This window comes from Cydia fagiglandana, chromosome 18 (genome assembly GCF_963556715.1).
Source record: "Cydia fagiglandana chromosome 18, ilCydFagi1.1, whole genome shotgun sequence".
NCBI lineage: Eukaryota > Metazoa > Arthropoda > Insecta > Lepidoptera > Tortricidae > Cydia > Cydia fagiglandana.
Genome location: NC_085949.1, coordinates 8527530 through 8543344, shown reverse-complemented (window position 1 = coordinate 8543344; position 15815 = coordinate 8527530). Strand labels below are relative to the sequence as shown.

General features: G+C 39.1%; 3 protein-coding genes across 3 annotated transcripts; 2 read left to right on the top strand and 1 right to left on the bottom strand.

Moving 5' to 3' along the window:
- Positions 1–167: 167 nt before the first annotated feature.
- Positions 168–1776, top strand: LOC134673275 (ubiquitin-conjugating enzyme E2 J1-like). Its single transcript, XM_063531239.1, has one exon. It carries the CDS (start codon positions 407–409, stop codon positions 1160–1162), a length of 756 nt encoding a protein of 251 aa, XP_063387309.1. The 5' UTR covers positions 168–406; the 3' UTR covers positions 1163–1776.
- Positions 1777–2767: 991 nt separating this feature from the next.
- LOC134673482 (eukaryotic initiation factor 4A-III) lies at positions 2768–5844 on the bottom strand. Its single transcript, XM_063531477.1, has 5 exons — positions 5553–5844; positions 5133–5468; positions 4767–4989; positions 3980–4234; positions 2768–3209 (listed from the first exon to the last, which is right to left on the bottom strand). Exons 1-5 carry the CDS (start codon positions 5701–5703, stop codon positions 2957–2959), a joined length of 1218 nt encoding a protein of 405 aa, XP_063387547.1. The 5' UTR covers positions 5704–5844; the 3' UTR covers positions 2768–2956.
- A 622-nt stretch (positions 5845–6466) lies between these two features.
- LOC134673292 (protein hairless) lies at positions 6467–15486 on the top strand. Its single transcript, XM_063531255.1, has 3 exons — positions 6467–7208; positions 10724–12100; positions 12706–15486. The coding sequence occupies exons 1-3, from the start codon at positions 7034–7036 to the stop codon at positions 12732–12734; spliced, it is 1581 nt and encodes a 526-aa protein (XP_063387325.1). The 5' UTR covers positions 6467–7033; the 3' UTR covers positions 12735–15486.
- Positions 15487–15815: the final 329 nt, after the last annotated feature.

The window sequence follows — 15815 nt, the reverse complement described above, 5'->3', positions numbered from 1 at the left end:
TGCTGCTTTCACACTTCATTATTCAAGACGCTTATTCAAGACTTCTTAATAAAAGCCAATGAAAAGATTCTAAAATTACGTGTACGAATTACGGTACAATACGTTTTCACTGATTAAAATGGTATTTTATTATAAATATGGTACTTATAAATGGCGCAATCTTTCTTGTTTTTTAGTTCTACAAAATTCTATTGTCAGCTGTGTTGTTCGGTGCTGTGTGGAGTGGAGTGTCGCATCTCAGCTCTCCAGATCAAAATGACAGTTCTCATACCGTTTGTAAAATAATAAGATTTTGTTATCAAATTCGCTTGTGCTTACGAACATTGTTTTCCTGTATCACGATCATTATTGCGTCATAGCATAGTATTGTTATATTATTTTCTGTTTAGTCCTCTGTTTGTCTAACATGACAGAAATGGGTGAGAAGTACAATATCAAGTGTCCTGGTGTGAAACGCCTAATGAAAGAAGCGCTGGAGTTAGCGGAGGCCACTGAAGAATATTGCGCACGTCCTCTAGAGGACAACTTGTTTGAGTGGCACTTCACCGTTCAGGGTCCCAAGGGCACCGACTTTGAGGGCGGCATCTATCACGGTAGGATACTATTGCCCAAAGAATATCCTATGCATCCCCCTCATATAATACTATTAACGCCAAACGGGAGATTCGAAGTAAATAAAAAGATATGTTTATCAATATCTGGACACCATCCTGAGACTTGGCAACCATCTTGGTCGATCCGGACTGCTCTTTTGGCTTTAATTGCTTTCATGCCGACTCCTGCTGAGGGAACTATAGGGTCACTGGACTACACTCCTGCAGAACGTAAAATTTTAGCTAAAAAATCATCAAGCTGGTCATGCCCTCAATGTGGAGAAATAGCAAAGTTATTGTCATCAACTGCAGCCAAGCCATTGACAGAGGAAGAGCAGTCAGTATTAAACCAAATTGCATTTAAAGGTGAGGATGAACAGACACAGAAGCCACCAGAACCTGAACCAGCTCCTGAGCCTGAAGTTCAAGCATTGGAGTCCACGGAGCCTAGTACTAGCTTTTTAGATCAACTCACAGAGATCCTGGTTGCTCTATTGGTTGGGGCCATAGGGATTTTTATTTACCGACGTTGGAAAGCATTTGAACCTGTAGGAGAAACTGAGCTGTAATGCCCGAGTCAAATTCATCGGATCTTAGGGCCTAAGAACACTGGAATTATTTTTATTGCTGTATAGCAACATTAGTGTTTTGCAAAAATAAATAATTATTTGATAATGTACCTACACTTTTATTGTTTCAATCTAAAAAGTGTATTGTTTTGTATGTGTGCCTTAACACTAAGTATAGAGGCATTCATCAAATCATCATTAATAATAATAAGGTTAAACCTTATGCATTAATTTGTCATGCACTTGATATTATAGCTTATGTCATCTTATCAATCATTCTTAACTTAACTACATAAGTGTTTTGTTTTGTAGGTTTATTCAAAAATCTATTCCTAAGTTATAGAGTAGTATTTATTGAAATTACTGAAAATAGTAAAATAATTTTGTGGCATTCCAAAAAGTTAGCTGATAATGATAATGGTTTTATATCTACATTGGAAATTTGTTTGATTATAACATATAGTATAAGGAACATAATTTTTATCTTAGGTTAAAACTATCACAAAATAAATTTGTGTGAGTACATGTTTACATGTATTTTCATCAAATAATTTAATATGAAAATCGTTATACATATTTTTGTTTATCTTGACTATAAAATAATAAAATGTATTCTAAACATATAAATGTTTCATTTTTCTCTTGAACTTTAGTCCTTCCTTCACTTGTTATTGTTAGAAATGTATTCTTAGAAGAATAATACATACATAGGAAATTCTATATCCATGGATTTATATTAGCTATTAAGTACTTTATTATCCATCTCCACCTATTTATTCCATATGCATGAAAGTTCAGCAATCGGACCCTACAGAAATAGGTTACCTACCGAAAAAGCTACTAGTGTTTTTTACAGTACATAATTATGGTGCTATTTTTCCGCACTAGTGCTTTACTTTAAAGGGCTATATGTACTGTAAAACGTTGTACGATACACGTGCGAATAGGTAATTCGAAACGAGTGGCGATAAATTAAAACACGATCGAAGGGAGTGTTTTAAATCGACACGAGTTGCGTCGTTGAGTTCCTCTTTTCCGCACTTGTATCGTAAATAACTATTTTTTAGTACATAGGGAAAATCAAGGGGGAGGCATTTGCCCAGCAGTGGGACACCGTAGGCTTATAATAAATATATATAGTGCTACTTTCCCGCACTAGTGCGGAAAAGAGCACTTTCCGTGCGTATGTCGAATGTTTAAAGGGTCATATTATGTACTGTAAAACATTGTACGATACACGCGCGAATAGGTAATTCGCAACTCGTGTCGATTAACACTCCCTTCGGTCGTGTTTTAATTTACCGCAACTCGTTACAATTTCCTCACTTGTATCGTAATAGATACAAGTGCGGAAAAGAGGAAATTCGAAACGAGTGGCGATAAATTAAAACACGACCGAAGGGAGACTAGCCCTAGGGCTAGGGTAGACTAGTGTAGACCTGAGTATATCCTCCTTCCACACGTTCCCGAGATAAAGGGTCTCGACAGACAGACAGACGGACAACAATGTGATCCTATATGGGTTCCATTTTGAGGTGAGATCCGGAACCCTAAAAAGGAGAAGTCATGCAGGCAGGCTATATAGAACAATTCAAAATAAAACCAAATTTTACACTTCACTTTTATTGTGTTATTTGTGTTACATATTAAGATGTCTATAAAATATTTTGACGCTTATTTTAGCTCACAATTTTGCAGAAAGGGTGCTAACAGAACCCTACCACCTTATGCAGTGCCTATTGTTCACAGAGTGCGAAATAAGGGGATATTAAAATTTTATATGATCAAATTAATTTAAATGAGGTCAGCAACATTCATTGGCATTTCGTCAATCTGTGTGGAGTAGTACTGCTCAATATCTCTCAGGATTCTGATATCATCTGATTTGACAAAGTTGATTGCAACACCCTTGCGTCCAAAACGGCCGGAACGACCAATCCTGTGGATGTACAGCTCACGGTTGTTGGGCAGGTCATAGTTGATGACAAGAGACACTTGTTGGACATCAATACCTCTTGCCCATACATCAGTTGTGATTAGCACGCGGCTGTAAAACACGAAAATAGTATTAATGGTTTACAGTTTTAGACTACTATTACATAATTTACAATATTGTTAGTTCTTTTGGCATCAGTAGGTACCTTTCAGTTACATGATGCGAGCCAAAAGAAATGTGTACCATTTAATTTGAATAATTATTGGTGTAATAGTAATAGTCCCCTCTGTCAATTGAGGCAGGGACTGATTGGGCATGCTTCACATAAATCGTTGGGAGACAAGCAAAAGTCACTAAGTACCACCACAAGTTCATAGCCATAGTGAACCATATTAGTACTAAAAGAAGGTCGATTTTTGTTTAAATTTTTTTCAGTAATTAGTGACTTGCTTGTCACCTGACGAAATGAAACCTATTCACATTTGTGCTGGCAGGGGAAAATGGGAATACTCCCAATTATTATTGCATGGCTGAGCACATTAGCACTGTTTCGGGTTGTCACCAAAGTATGCTCCCAGAACTGGAACCAGGAATTTCCAGTTCTGCTTATGCTTAACACTTTCGCAACCGGGCAAAAAACGGCGCACTACCCCAGAAACCAGTCGTCTATATCTGCGTACAAAAGAACCCGCTGGGCAGGTTGTCCGGCATCTGAGCTAACATTACGAGTGCCTACCAGGCGGGTTCTCGGTAGTCAAAGTGTTATACCATGGAACTCTAATACTGCGACAACACCCTTGATGGCATTTTGATATTAAATATAGCTGTATCTGATCAGAATTCACTCTGTCTTTAAAGCTAGAAAATGACATGAGGCATACCTTTGTCCAGATCTGAACTCCTTCATAATATTATCTCTCTCTTTTTGTGGCATATCACCATGCATAGAGCTGACTGTGAAGTTGGCTTCCTGCATTTTCTGTGTGAGCCAATCCACCTTCCTCTTGGTGTTGCAGAATATCACAGCTTGTGTAATAGTCAAAGTGTCATACAGGTCACAAAGTGTGTCGAACTTCCACTCCTCACGCTCCACTGCCACAAAGAACTGCTTAATGCCTTCGAGAGTCAATTCATCACTGAAAATAACAAGTTAGTACTGCGTAAACTTTTATTGACAAAAACAACCTTACTAGAACAATAATTTCTGTGATATAATATTCTAAAGCTTCCAATGCCATAAAAAAAATTATAAGTCAGAGTGATCTCAAAACAAGTTATTGGCATCATCAGAACAGTCACCTTTGAAATTAGGTAGGTAATAACTTTGAAGTTGTGCAGACAGAGGTATGCTAAAAAGTAAGCATACCCCAATGCCATTATAGAAATATTAGCCTAAGAGATTAATATACAGTGACTTGCACAAGTTTTTTCTTTCTAACAAGACAAGTTGGCAAATTCATAAATAAATTGCTAGAATCCCATTGTGAGGATTAGCAAATTCAAATAACCCTGTATAAATGGTTAACTTCAAGTTAGTTGGCTAACCCTGGAACGCACAAGTGGCCCTTAGTGATGTTTCAGGTGAATTATGACTTGTATAACAGTCTTTACCATGGGCTTTGGTTATTAAGCAATTTATAAAAAACTTAATTTGCCCTTTGTCCTTACCGTTTAACTAAAATCCTAATGGGATCTGTCATAAACTTGGAAGTCATTTCCAATATTTCATGGGGCAAAGTAGCAGATATGAGTACAACTTGTGTTGCAGGCGGCAGGTAACGGTAGACATCATAAATCTGCTCCTTGAAGCCCTTGTTCAGCATCTCATCAGCTTCATCAAGGACCAGCATCTTGATTGCTCTGGTACGGAGTACACGTCTTCTAATCATGTCTGTAAATAAACAGCATGTATAACATTAGCTCGCAAAGATATCATTCAGTTTAATTAAAAACCATCTGTGCTCTGTGTAAAAACTGGTATCAGTTTACTTAAAATGGGGTTGACTATAGTTATTTTAGAATTTATTTTCTTACCAAAAACTCTACCAGGAGTTCCAGAGACTACATGCTGACCATAATCCAGCTTCCTAATGTCTTCACCAAGGTTTGTGCCTCCAATGCAAGCATGGCACTGGACATTCATGAAATCTCCCAAAGCCAGGATAACCTTTTGAATCTGTGTAGCCAACTCGCGAGTGGGCGACAACACCAGAACCTGCGTTTCACGAAGAGTCGTGTCCAACGACTGCAGGATGGATATGGAAAATGTGGCAGTTTTACCCGTGCCTGACTGGGCCTGGGCAATTACATCTCTACCTTTCACAATCGGCTGAATACTTCTCTGCTGAATAGCGGAAGGCTTCTCGAATCCTGGAATTAGAAAGTTTGACATACATAATACAATTTACGATACAATTTGCAAGTTATTGCTCAAACTTGAATAGACATAGTTACCATAAGTATATATTCCTCTCAGCAATTCATCCCGAAGGCCCATGGAGTCAAATGTGGGAATAACTTCCACATCTTCGCTTGTGTCGAATTCAACATTTGATAAATCTTCCGATATGATTTTTCGGTTATATGACGCCTCTGACGCAGTCATTTTAAGAAGACGTTAACTTGATTAATAAGAAAAGCCCCGTTTGCTTTCACTTCAACACGTTTAGAGAATTTAACCAGAAATGTGAAAAATGCACTACAAACAGCGTACAGTCGTCACATTTGTTTCAACAATCAACATGGCGGCCGGCGACTATGAAAAGTTGCCATATAACAAATGAAAAGAAGCATAAACGAACGTTTTAAGCAATAGTTGGAACGGTTGGAACCGGTTGGAACACATATTTACATTGATTTAAATACTCAAATAATTATTACACTTTTATTTATATCTTTTAAAAATTTCGAATTACAGCGATGTCCAGATGGGATGATGAAATCGACCGATTTGATCAGAAATATAATTGGCGTCAATCTCCAATTCAATCACCAATCTTAAATTTATGGTGATATTAGAGCTCTCTAATTTGAAAAAAAAATGCCTCAGAACGAAAATACTGGCATCACAAATAGGATATCTTGCATCCGCACCGCATTTTATCGGTAATATCGGTTATTACTGTTCGGTCGCAAACTATGAATTCAACCGCCGGTAATATCGGTTATTATCGGCGGTTGAATTCATAGTTTGCGTCCGCACGTCCTGATTCAGTCGGGCAATTTAATCAGATTGGCGAAAAATTGACTAGTCTGGATATGCCTTCTTTGCGTTTTATTATTGCTACGAAGTTTGAATTATTAAATGGCTTTATTCTGATTTCACAACTTAAAAATAATTATTGGTCCTTTAAATAATTCCAAAGGGTTTTGATATTTAAAGTAAAGGTCAGACAGTTCAATAATTAGTCCGAAGCAAGTGATCATTGGCGAATTATAGACCAACGCATCAATATCTAAACGTAAATAACAACGCATTCTGATTTCTGATTTGTGGTTGTAGGCAAAAAGACCGATCATATTTGAACGAATCAAAATGGATGCTGGGTGTGAATGAACTACTGAAAAACGAGCAGCTTTTGTCGATTTGTAGCGTGAGCTCGATGGTCGGATTGAGAAACTGGTGTCGTGATTTATTTAGTATTAATTTAAGCAGTGTTTTACTCGCGAGTGTCGTCAATAACGAAGTGGTCCGAGTACTGGTTTAATTCAGTAGTCACCGTGTCGAAAAGAAATGTGTTTATACAAATGTTTAGGAGATCTTCATAATCAGCAGGTGACCGTAGTAGGATGAGGACTGTGTCGACAGTGTTGAATGTCGTGCCTAGCCCTCGCCTGGTGCTCTGCGAGCCGCGGATCCCGACGTTCGGTTCGATATGGCGAGTGCGTTCGGACTAGAGAGTCGCTCGTGTGTCGCATGAGCGGTCAGAAATGAAATGCATATACAGGAAGCAACGAACACAACTCTGACAACATGTTCCAAAATGACAGAAGAAGTAGACAGAAGACATGGCGTAAACGGGAACAGCAGTAGCAAGACAGCGAGCGAGGAGAGTCCCGTCGCCACCTCGGCGCACTCGGGCTCGGGCGGCCGACTCAAGTTCTTCAAAGGTCAGTAGAGGGTCACTAATATAAACAGCTGATGGGTCATTGCATATAAAGTTAATATTTGCCTTGTTTTGTACTTCAGTCAACTACTTAAGGAAAACTAGAAAGTCATTCATGCTCTGATAACCATGCACAGGCACGTTTGACCGAGTGGTTGCCAATTGTCTGTGCACTACCTCTGCACTATTGTTGTGTGTTTCATAAGAAGCCATGGGCAGCCTACCAGAAACAAATTCATTTAGATTACAGCTTGATACTTTTGTTATGATTAATCCAGAAAGCAGATTTAACTAAAATAACTAGAATTGGACTTACCAAAACAAAGTAATTTACAACTTAGAATATTGGTTTTAATGGAAGGTCATTAATTTTGTGATTTACTTTGATAAGGAAATGTCAGCTGTTTTAAGAATGCACAATATGTAGCAGCCCATAAATATGGATTACAACATAACATACCTTTGTTGTTTTTGATATGATTTTAAGCAATTAGTATGATTTGTAGATAGAAAAATTAGGTACCATTATTTAAATCTGGATGTACTTATGCATCAATGCTAGTTTCTATATGTAGTTTAGTGTGAAATCTTGTTTAATATGGTAAATAACACCATCCCTAATTGTGATCCATTACAGTTTAGTCATATAAGGAATGTGTCATAATAAGCCTCTCTAACTTGATCCTATTGTCTCAACAACTGACAACAGCACATTCTATAAACATTTAAGGCAAGTGTTATTTGATATGACATTTGGACAAACCTACTGACTATTAGTTATCTATGTACAAATAAACAAGTGCATTAGCAACAGGACAAAGATATATAAACTAAGTTTTATATATATCCTACAAATGAATTGACCTTTATTTGTAAGAGTTTAGTATTCTTCATAGTTATGCATATAAATCTTGTTGTTATGTAGAAAATTACCATCTGTCGTTTAATAAGTACAGCAATAATTAAGTGTGACATATATTATAAATATTTTGTCTCTCTCACAATGTACAAGTTAGACAGGTCAGCAACGCGCATGTAACACCTCTGGAGTTGCAGGCATCCATAGGCTACGGTGACTGCTTACCATCAGGCGGGCCGTATGCTTGTTTGCCACCGATGTGGTATAAAAAACAAGACAGAGAGTGATATACATTTTCTTATTGTTGTTGTGTATGGTGCTTAGTTATCTTCGAACAACACTAGCTTCCGACACATCGGTTAGCTATGCTATAAGATATCTGTTGGCATCTTATGGTATATTAATATATATTATCACCCCATCTGGGATGGAATGTTTTATGTCAACAGGTGATTCAGTAAATATGTGTGTGTAAATATATATAGCTCTTAATTTTTTTGCTATTCATGGCTATATTGTCAAACAGATTTCTGTAGAATTATTATATACTTGTACCAATAAACTTATTAAATAATGTTTAGTTTTACAGCAGTTTACTGAATTGGTTGTTGGAAGAAGTATCCCACACTATTTTCGTCAGATTTGAATGTTAAAATATTGATGGTAACAATTGAGAATAAATATTCCTGCTACTTACCACTAAAGTGTTTTAGTGATAACTACTGGGAATAATTTTTCTCTGTTGTTACCACCGGAAACAGGTGGGAAATATTTCCCATTGTTGCCATAAGTAACATTTTGGTGGTAACTATAGTCTGTATCTTTAGGTATTTAAATAAAAGTAAACAAACATTTTCGAAAATTTCGGGTAGTTTAACATTTATTGGTTAACCAACCAAATACAAAACCATCTGGATCAGTCACTGAACAACCTGAGTTTAACCTACACTATTTGATCATGTAATGTTTTCATCTACCCTCAACTGGCTTAAGGAGTCATTTGAGGGTAGATTTTGTTTACTTTAATTTAAATACCTGAAGATACAGAGTATAGTGGGAATAACACTGTTTTTATTTATTTATTTGGAGAACAGTTGTGACATTCACTTAAAAATTATAGTTGATAGAGGAAGCTAATTATAGGCACTCACAAGTAGTGACATAATACTAAACTAATAGGTACATGACATAATATGTACTAAACTAAGGTTACACACTATTATTTAAAATTACTATCATTCATTATGAGACAATCTTCTATCAAAATGGCCAATCTCAATATACCCAAGTACTTTATTAATAAATAGTACATTATTGCAGAGGCCGGGAAAGGGCAATTCGTGGATGAGTTTCGATTTTGCCGGACGACGCGAAGCGGAGTCCGACAAAGAAGACGAATCCACGAATTGCTATTCCTGCCGAGGCATATATAGTGCTTTTCTCCAAACATGCGAGGAAATAAGCTAAAATAATTATTATTTAACCATCAAGCATCACTCAAATCAAACCTTCACATCCAAAATGTCAAAAACAATTTCCCTCTTTAATTAATTTTTAAAAGTTAAAGTTACAAACTTATTCTGCCATTCAGTATTCATTCATTCAATATAATTGTGCAATATAGTTAGTCAAACCAACTTTTCTGTCAGTAAGAACCAGGAAAACTATACCCATCCTTTTCTTTTGGGTGCTAGTACTAGTGTAAGACAAAGATAGTATGATTCTCTTTGTCTATGTTTGAAATGAGAAAGTACTTTGACAAACTATATAAGCTTTATGAACACGGATGAGATTTTAAAAAAATATATAAATAGTCTTTGATTTTATTAAGCAGTATTCGCAAGATCATACACGTGAAATGATAGCTGATCGGGTCGTGTAGAAGCGGCTCGCGGCAATAATAATTGGCCGTTTGCGTTTTTTATTATTAAAAAGTAAAAAACACTACAGTAATAAGTTATTACTGTAGTGTTTTTTTACTTCCCGTCCGCTAGAACAGGACAGCGATAGTTTGATGTTTTTTAATTAGAGTGACATTAACGAAGAACTTCCCGTAGTATTTTTGCTACAGTAAGGTGAACATTTCCGAGCATATTGGAGAAAACAGATATTAAATAACAAAATAAATAAATCATAAATCTAGCCCTAAATTAGCCTGTGGCATTCCCCCTCTGCACAGTGAGGCTGAGTTTTTGTGCAAAAATAGGGGCAGCAAGTAGGTCGCCACTGTCGCCAGACACCCAGACTAGTTTGGTAGAAATTTCTTTTACTAGTTTTTTGGTGTCTGACGACCAAGGACCGAGAAAATACATACTAACTGCTGCTGCTGCAAACTAAATTATGAATAGCATTAACAGATAGAGGATAATGTTGGAAGATAAAAGAGCACTTTAATGATGTTCTTCTACTATAAGACCATTTCTGGTTTGGATCAGTTGCCAATCATTGGTTCATATAATTCATATTATATTTGTCACCTAAATATGTATGCTTCCTCCATCATATTGTATTTTAGACTTATTAATATTTACCTTTTATTAACTCAACTATACCATCAGGCACATGAAAATTAGTAATTAAATCCTTTTTATATATATTTTAGTTGATGCCCTTTAGACTATTTTAAACATGGATATTAAGGCTTGTGGGTGATATTCCAGATGGCAAGTTCATCTTGGAGCTGGTGCGGGGGTGCGCTCGCGCGGGCGAGCGCTCGGGCTGGGTGTCGGTGCCGCGCAAGACGTTCTGGCCGCCCGCCGCGCCGCACACGCCGCCCACGCCGCCCGCGCCCGGCCCCACCGCCTCGCTCAGCGTCTCCGACGACAACTCCTCCATTCACTCCTCGCCCTGGCAGCGCGACCACTGCTGGAAGCAGCCCGCCCCGCGCCGCAACCTCTCCAAAGAGCTAGCCATGTACTATTGCCGGCCCGCGGCGCTCACCGCGCAGGCGATCCGCGCCGGCGCTCGAGCGAAGCGTCGCCGGCCCTACGACGCGACGCCGCTCGAGCCGCGCAACGGGCTCTGTCGGAACGGCGCCGTCTCCCCCGGCCGGGACGCCGTCGACGGCGCGCCCGACTCCGCCGCCAAGCCGGCCGACGAGCGGCGGACGGATTGCGACCGAGAGAAATATTACCACATGAAACTCAAAAAACCATATCAGTATCATAAGTTAAGGGTGTATAAAAAGACGAAACCTGCGATCAGGCCTAAGGTACTCGCCCGTACGATAGACAAGCTGCGCGAACGCATCGCGGCGCTGCCGGCGCCCGTCAACGCCAAGCTGGCCTCATGTCGCCAGGAGCACATGATGGTATCGCCGCGCAAGCGCATCCTACGCGAACTCGAGCGCGTCAGCTTAGAGGACCAGGGCACGAAGAGGCGCGCCAAGACCGTGCCGGCGCTCAGCACCGCGTCCTACCCGCCGTCGCCCGGCCCCGGGCCCAGCCGCGCCGCCGCGCCGCCCGACACGCCGCCCGCGCGCTCCACCAACGGCACCGCCTCCCTCCGCAAGGAGCCCGTCAGCAAGAACGTGAGCAGCTACAGCATCCACTCGCTGCTGTCCATGCCGGACGAGAGCCCCGCGCCGTCGCCGGCGCGGCGCTCGCCGCACTCGTACCCGCCCTCTTTGAAGACGGAGTCGCCGTCGAGCGTGCACTCGCCGGACCTGAGCCCGAGCCCCGACAACTACCGCTACCGCTACTCGGCGCTGACGCTGGGCTCGCCGACGCCGGGCGCGCCGCGGGACTCGCCGACGCCGCCGGAGCTGGCGCGGTACCGGCACGCGCCGTACGCGCCGCCCGTGTCGCCGTACGCGGCCGGGCGGCAGTGGGCGGGCGCGCCGTACCGCCGCGAGGACTGGCGCGAGCTGCAGTACGTGTACGGGTACGGGTACGGCGGCGTGGCGCCGGCCGTGGGCTACCGCGCGCCGCAGGCTCCGCTGTGGATGCACTACGGGGTGCCGGTCCCGCCTGGGCCCTGGGCGCCGCTGGCGCACCCGCTCATTAACGACCACATACCTAAAGAAGAACCTACGTCAGGTGATGACTGATACTTATTAAACAATTTGATGATTAAATAATTTCAACATTTTGACAATATGGCAATGTTGTTTATTGTAATGCGTTTTACTGACACTGACTAGAGACAGACATTGTCTATAGAAAGAAAGAAAGAAAAGAAAGAAAATACATTTATTTACGTCAACAAACCAGTTAAATTACAAATTTTATATCGAGACATAGACGTATAGCTACTTGTAGTACTTGTTCAATGTTCAGCGACCTAAAAGGGATCTTGTATCCCCATAACACAAGACATAATAGAAAACCATTTTTCCCCATTTTGAGTCATTTTATAGTTCGTTTTTTTTAGCATTAGAAAGAACTTGCAAGAAGGTAAGCGATCTTGACATGTCTTTTAATTGAAAAACGCTTTTTAAAAATCAAAAACTATTACTTATGAAAGCAGAAGAATATAAATGATCGTATTAGGTTCATAATTGTTACATATCTGTTGTATCTTATTTTAAAAATGTGTTTTTCAATTAAAAGACATCAAGATTGTAAACCTTATTTCTAATGCTAAAAAAAACGGACTATAGTGCAGTTTTTATTAATATAATTTTTACTTTCCTTTTTTTCAGATTTGCCGCTGAACCTGTCAAAGCACTGAAAGGCGCAGGCGCTGCTCGGTTCGGTGCGCTCTGAACATTACTATTGTACATGTATTACAAACGCAATCAAAGACTTTTAGCTTATTTAAAGTGGCATATGATTATGCAATATCTTTTTATATTTTATGCTATACATTAAAGAACAAGTTCGAACAGTAAACTTGTGGTGAAATGTCGACAACGTTGTCCCATCAACATTCCATGGTCACTATCGATTGGAGAGTATTGGAAGTCCAAAAAGTACATCCCACCTAATCCAATAGCCTATACACGCTCGGAAGCGATTAAATTTATATAACGATATTATGCACTTTTTGCACATGGGCAAAAAATATTTTTGTATAAATGTGGTTTTCCGCCAACTTGTTTGTCTGGAAATCTATTTACAAATCATGTATTTTACACGGAAATAATATTATATTTTTAATATAGATGTACTGTACGTATGCAGAGTCACATGAGTATTTTCATACAAAATATTGTACTCCGAGTTGAATATTTTAATATTGGCTATTATTTTAGAGTAGAATGCCAAGATGATCTAAATGAACAAATAACAATTGACGATCAGTGCCTTTTCAAAGAAACTACTAATAAACATTTAAGAGAAGTAAAATATCCCAAAATTCTAATAATTTCCAAGCGCCCGCCGCACTCGGCGCGCTCAGAGCGGGCTCCGCGGATCTATTTACACGACCTGAATACCCGCTCCTTACTTAAAATTCCATAATGTTTATGTTCGATCTCATTATTTAATTTAGAAAATAAAATGAGGTAAAGACTACAGTTTTGGGATCAAATTTGGATGTGTGTTTATCTAACATGTATATTAAAAATAAGCGACATTGTATATAATTTGTGAATGGTGTATTATTGATGGAAGTCTGGGCGTAGATTTTATCAGAGCATTAACCGCTTATGATTTATCCGTAAGAGTTTTATTACCTTCAAATAATTATTGTATTTGTACAGTATTTCTTTAATGAGTATTTTATAATTATTACGAGGACGGTAGGTGGTGTGTGCTCGGTGTATGTGAGTGCTCTCAGTTGGGTCGCCGGCGGCGCGGCTCGCTGTTCTGTGCGTGGCTCATGTTCACACTACGCTCACAGCCAGAGGAAAACTTCCTGCTGTATAATCATTCATTAAGTAATCACGCTACTGTGTAGTATGAACATTTTGGTGACTGATGGCTCACCGTGAGCTGTGAGCGATCATGAGTCACTAGGTATTACCAGCCTAGTGTGAACATGTCCTCATTCGCGTACAGAATTGGTCTGCTAGCGGCCGTCGGCACGCTTTGAGATTAAAACGTAGAAGTAGTATTTTACTGCAATTTAGTTGAAATATGGGGTTATGTATGTATTTATAAGGACAGTTAAAGGACGGTAACGGACTGACTTCTGATGTAATAATATTCATTAATGGAATTGTATAAAATAGTTGTGTAATCGGAGGCCTACTGTAACAATCGTATTGTCGCCCAACAAAGTTGATTTAGTATAAAAGTAGCTGTAATAGATCCTGCTCAATTAATTCTGAGTACAGTTAGGAAACTACTTCAAGTCAATGTCCTGTGTGAGAGTGAACTGTGTCGTTTTGCAATAATTTATGTATTTTGTTAGGTTTATGCATTCCATCGAACAGTAATATTATTTACAATACATATGGTGCTAAACTATTCTAGTTTACGTGCGTATGTCGAAAATTTAAAAGGCCATATGTACTGTAAAACGTTGTACAATACACGTGCGAAAAGGTAATTCGCAACTGGTGTCGATTTAAAATACTCCCTTCGATCGTGTTTTAATTTCAAGCCACTCGTTACGAATTTCCTGCTTTTCGCACTTATCGTAATGTACTATTAATGCACAATTAGCCATCAACCTACTTTATAACATAACTACATAGTTCACACTAAAGCTGCATCCATTTTTTTATTTATTATTGCTAATTCTCATCCACCACAAAGGTTTGTGTAAACCTGACCTATACTTCATACTTATTTAATGAAATAATGAATGAGATCTTGACTATCTCGAGGATTCATTATTTGATTAAAATGTTGAAGTCTGATTTTTCAATAGATAATTTGTAAAATAAAATAAAAGTAGTCTAACTTTACAGTTATAGTATAGCTAGTCTGACTTTTGATTGAAAAATCGGTCTTTATCGGTATCACCCTTGTCACATTGCAGCAAACCCAATTTAAAATAAACGTCTCTCCAACGTTTTAGAGCTCACGTCTATATGTGTCGATCAGTAGAGGGGCGGTCATTTTAAAATTGGTTCTATTCTACCTAAAGGATGAAAGTAGTGTTGAAGGTTATGCTATAAAGTATAAATCCTGCTCTCTTCTGAACTCCTAACTCCTTCATTTTTTATATTTATAAACTTATTATTTCGAAACAATTAGTTTTTCGAGCTAAGTTTCAATTAGATCAGGGTCAGCCCAAGAGCGGAAAGTACATCAGAGTGCCATTTATTATTCTTCTTGTATATGTGAAAAGTGAAAACTATACAGGTTCCTCTTCCACACGACATTGTGTAACTGCCGTATAAAACATAATAAAATATTTTTCTATGTAAACGATTCTTCGAAGCATGTGATAGCGCTTTTCGGATATAAAGAAAGCGAGTATGTCGGTGTCTTAAAACCACATTAAATCATATTTATAATGCGGAAAATAGTTATTATCCATTTATATTAAGGTGTAGTTATGTACTCGAATAAATATAACTTTTACAAAATGTTTGTTTATTTTTTTCACATAATATGGGTTCCGTTAGTCCTCGATTTAATGGGGAGCAACTGGGGGCCTACCGCAAAAAGCGAAATTCGCAAATTGCGGGGATCTTTCTCTTTTACTCCAATAGAGGCGTAATCAGAGTGACGGAGAAAGATGCCCGCAATTTGCGAACTTCGATGTCCGCGGTTGTAGCCCTGAGTTGCTCAAACGGATGCGTTTACGGCGCCTCTGCAATAGTTAACGTATGTCGGTAGACTGTAAATAAAATTCATAGAGTTAAACCAAGAAAAGTCTGCAGCGATTTTGATAGCCCACGCGCAAGTGTTATTT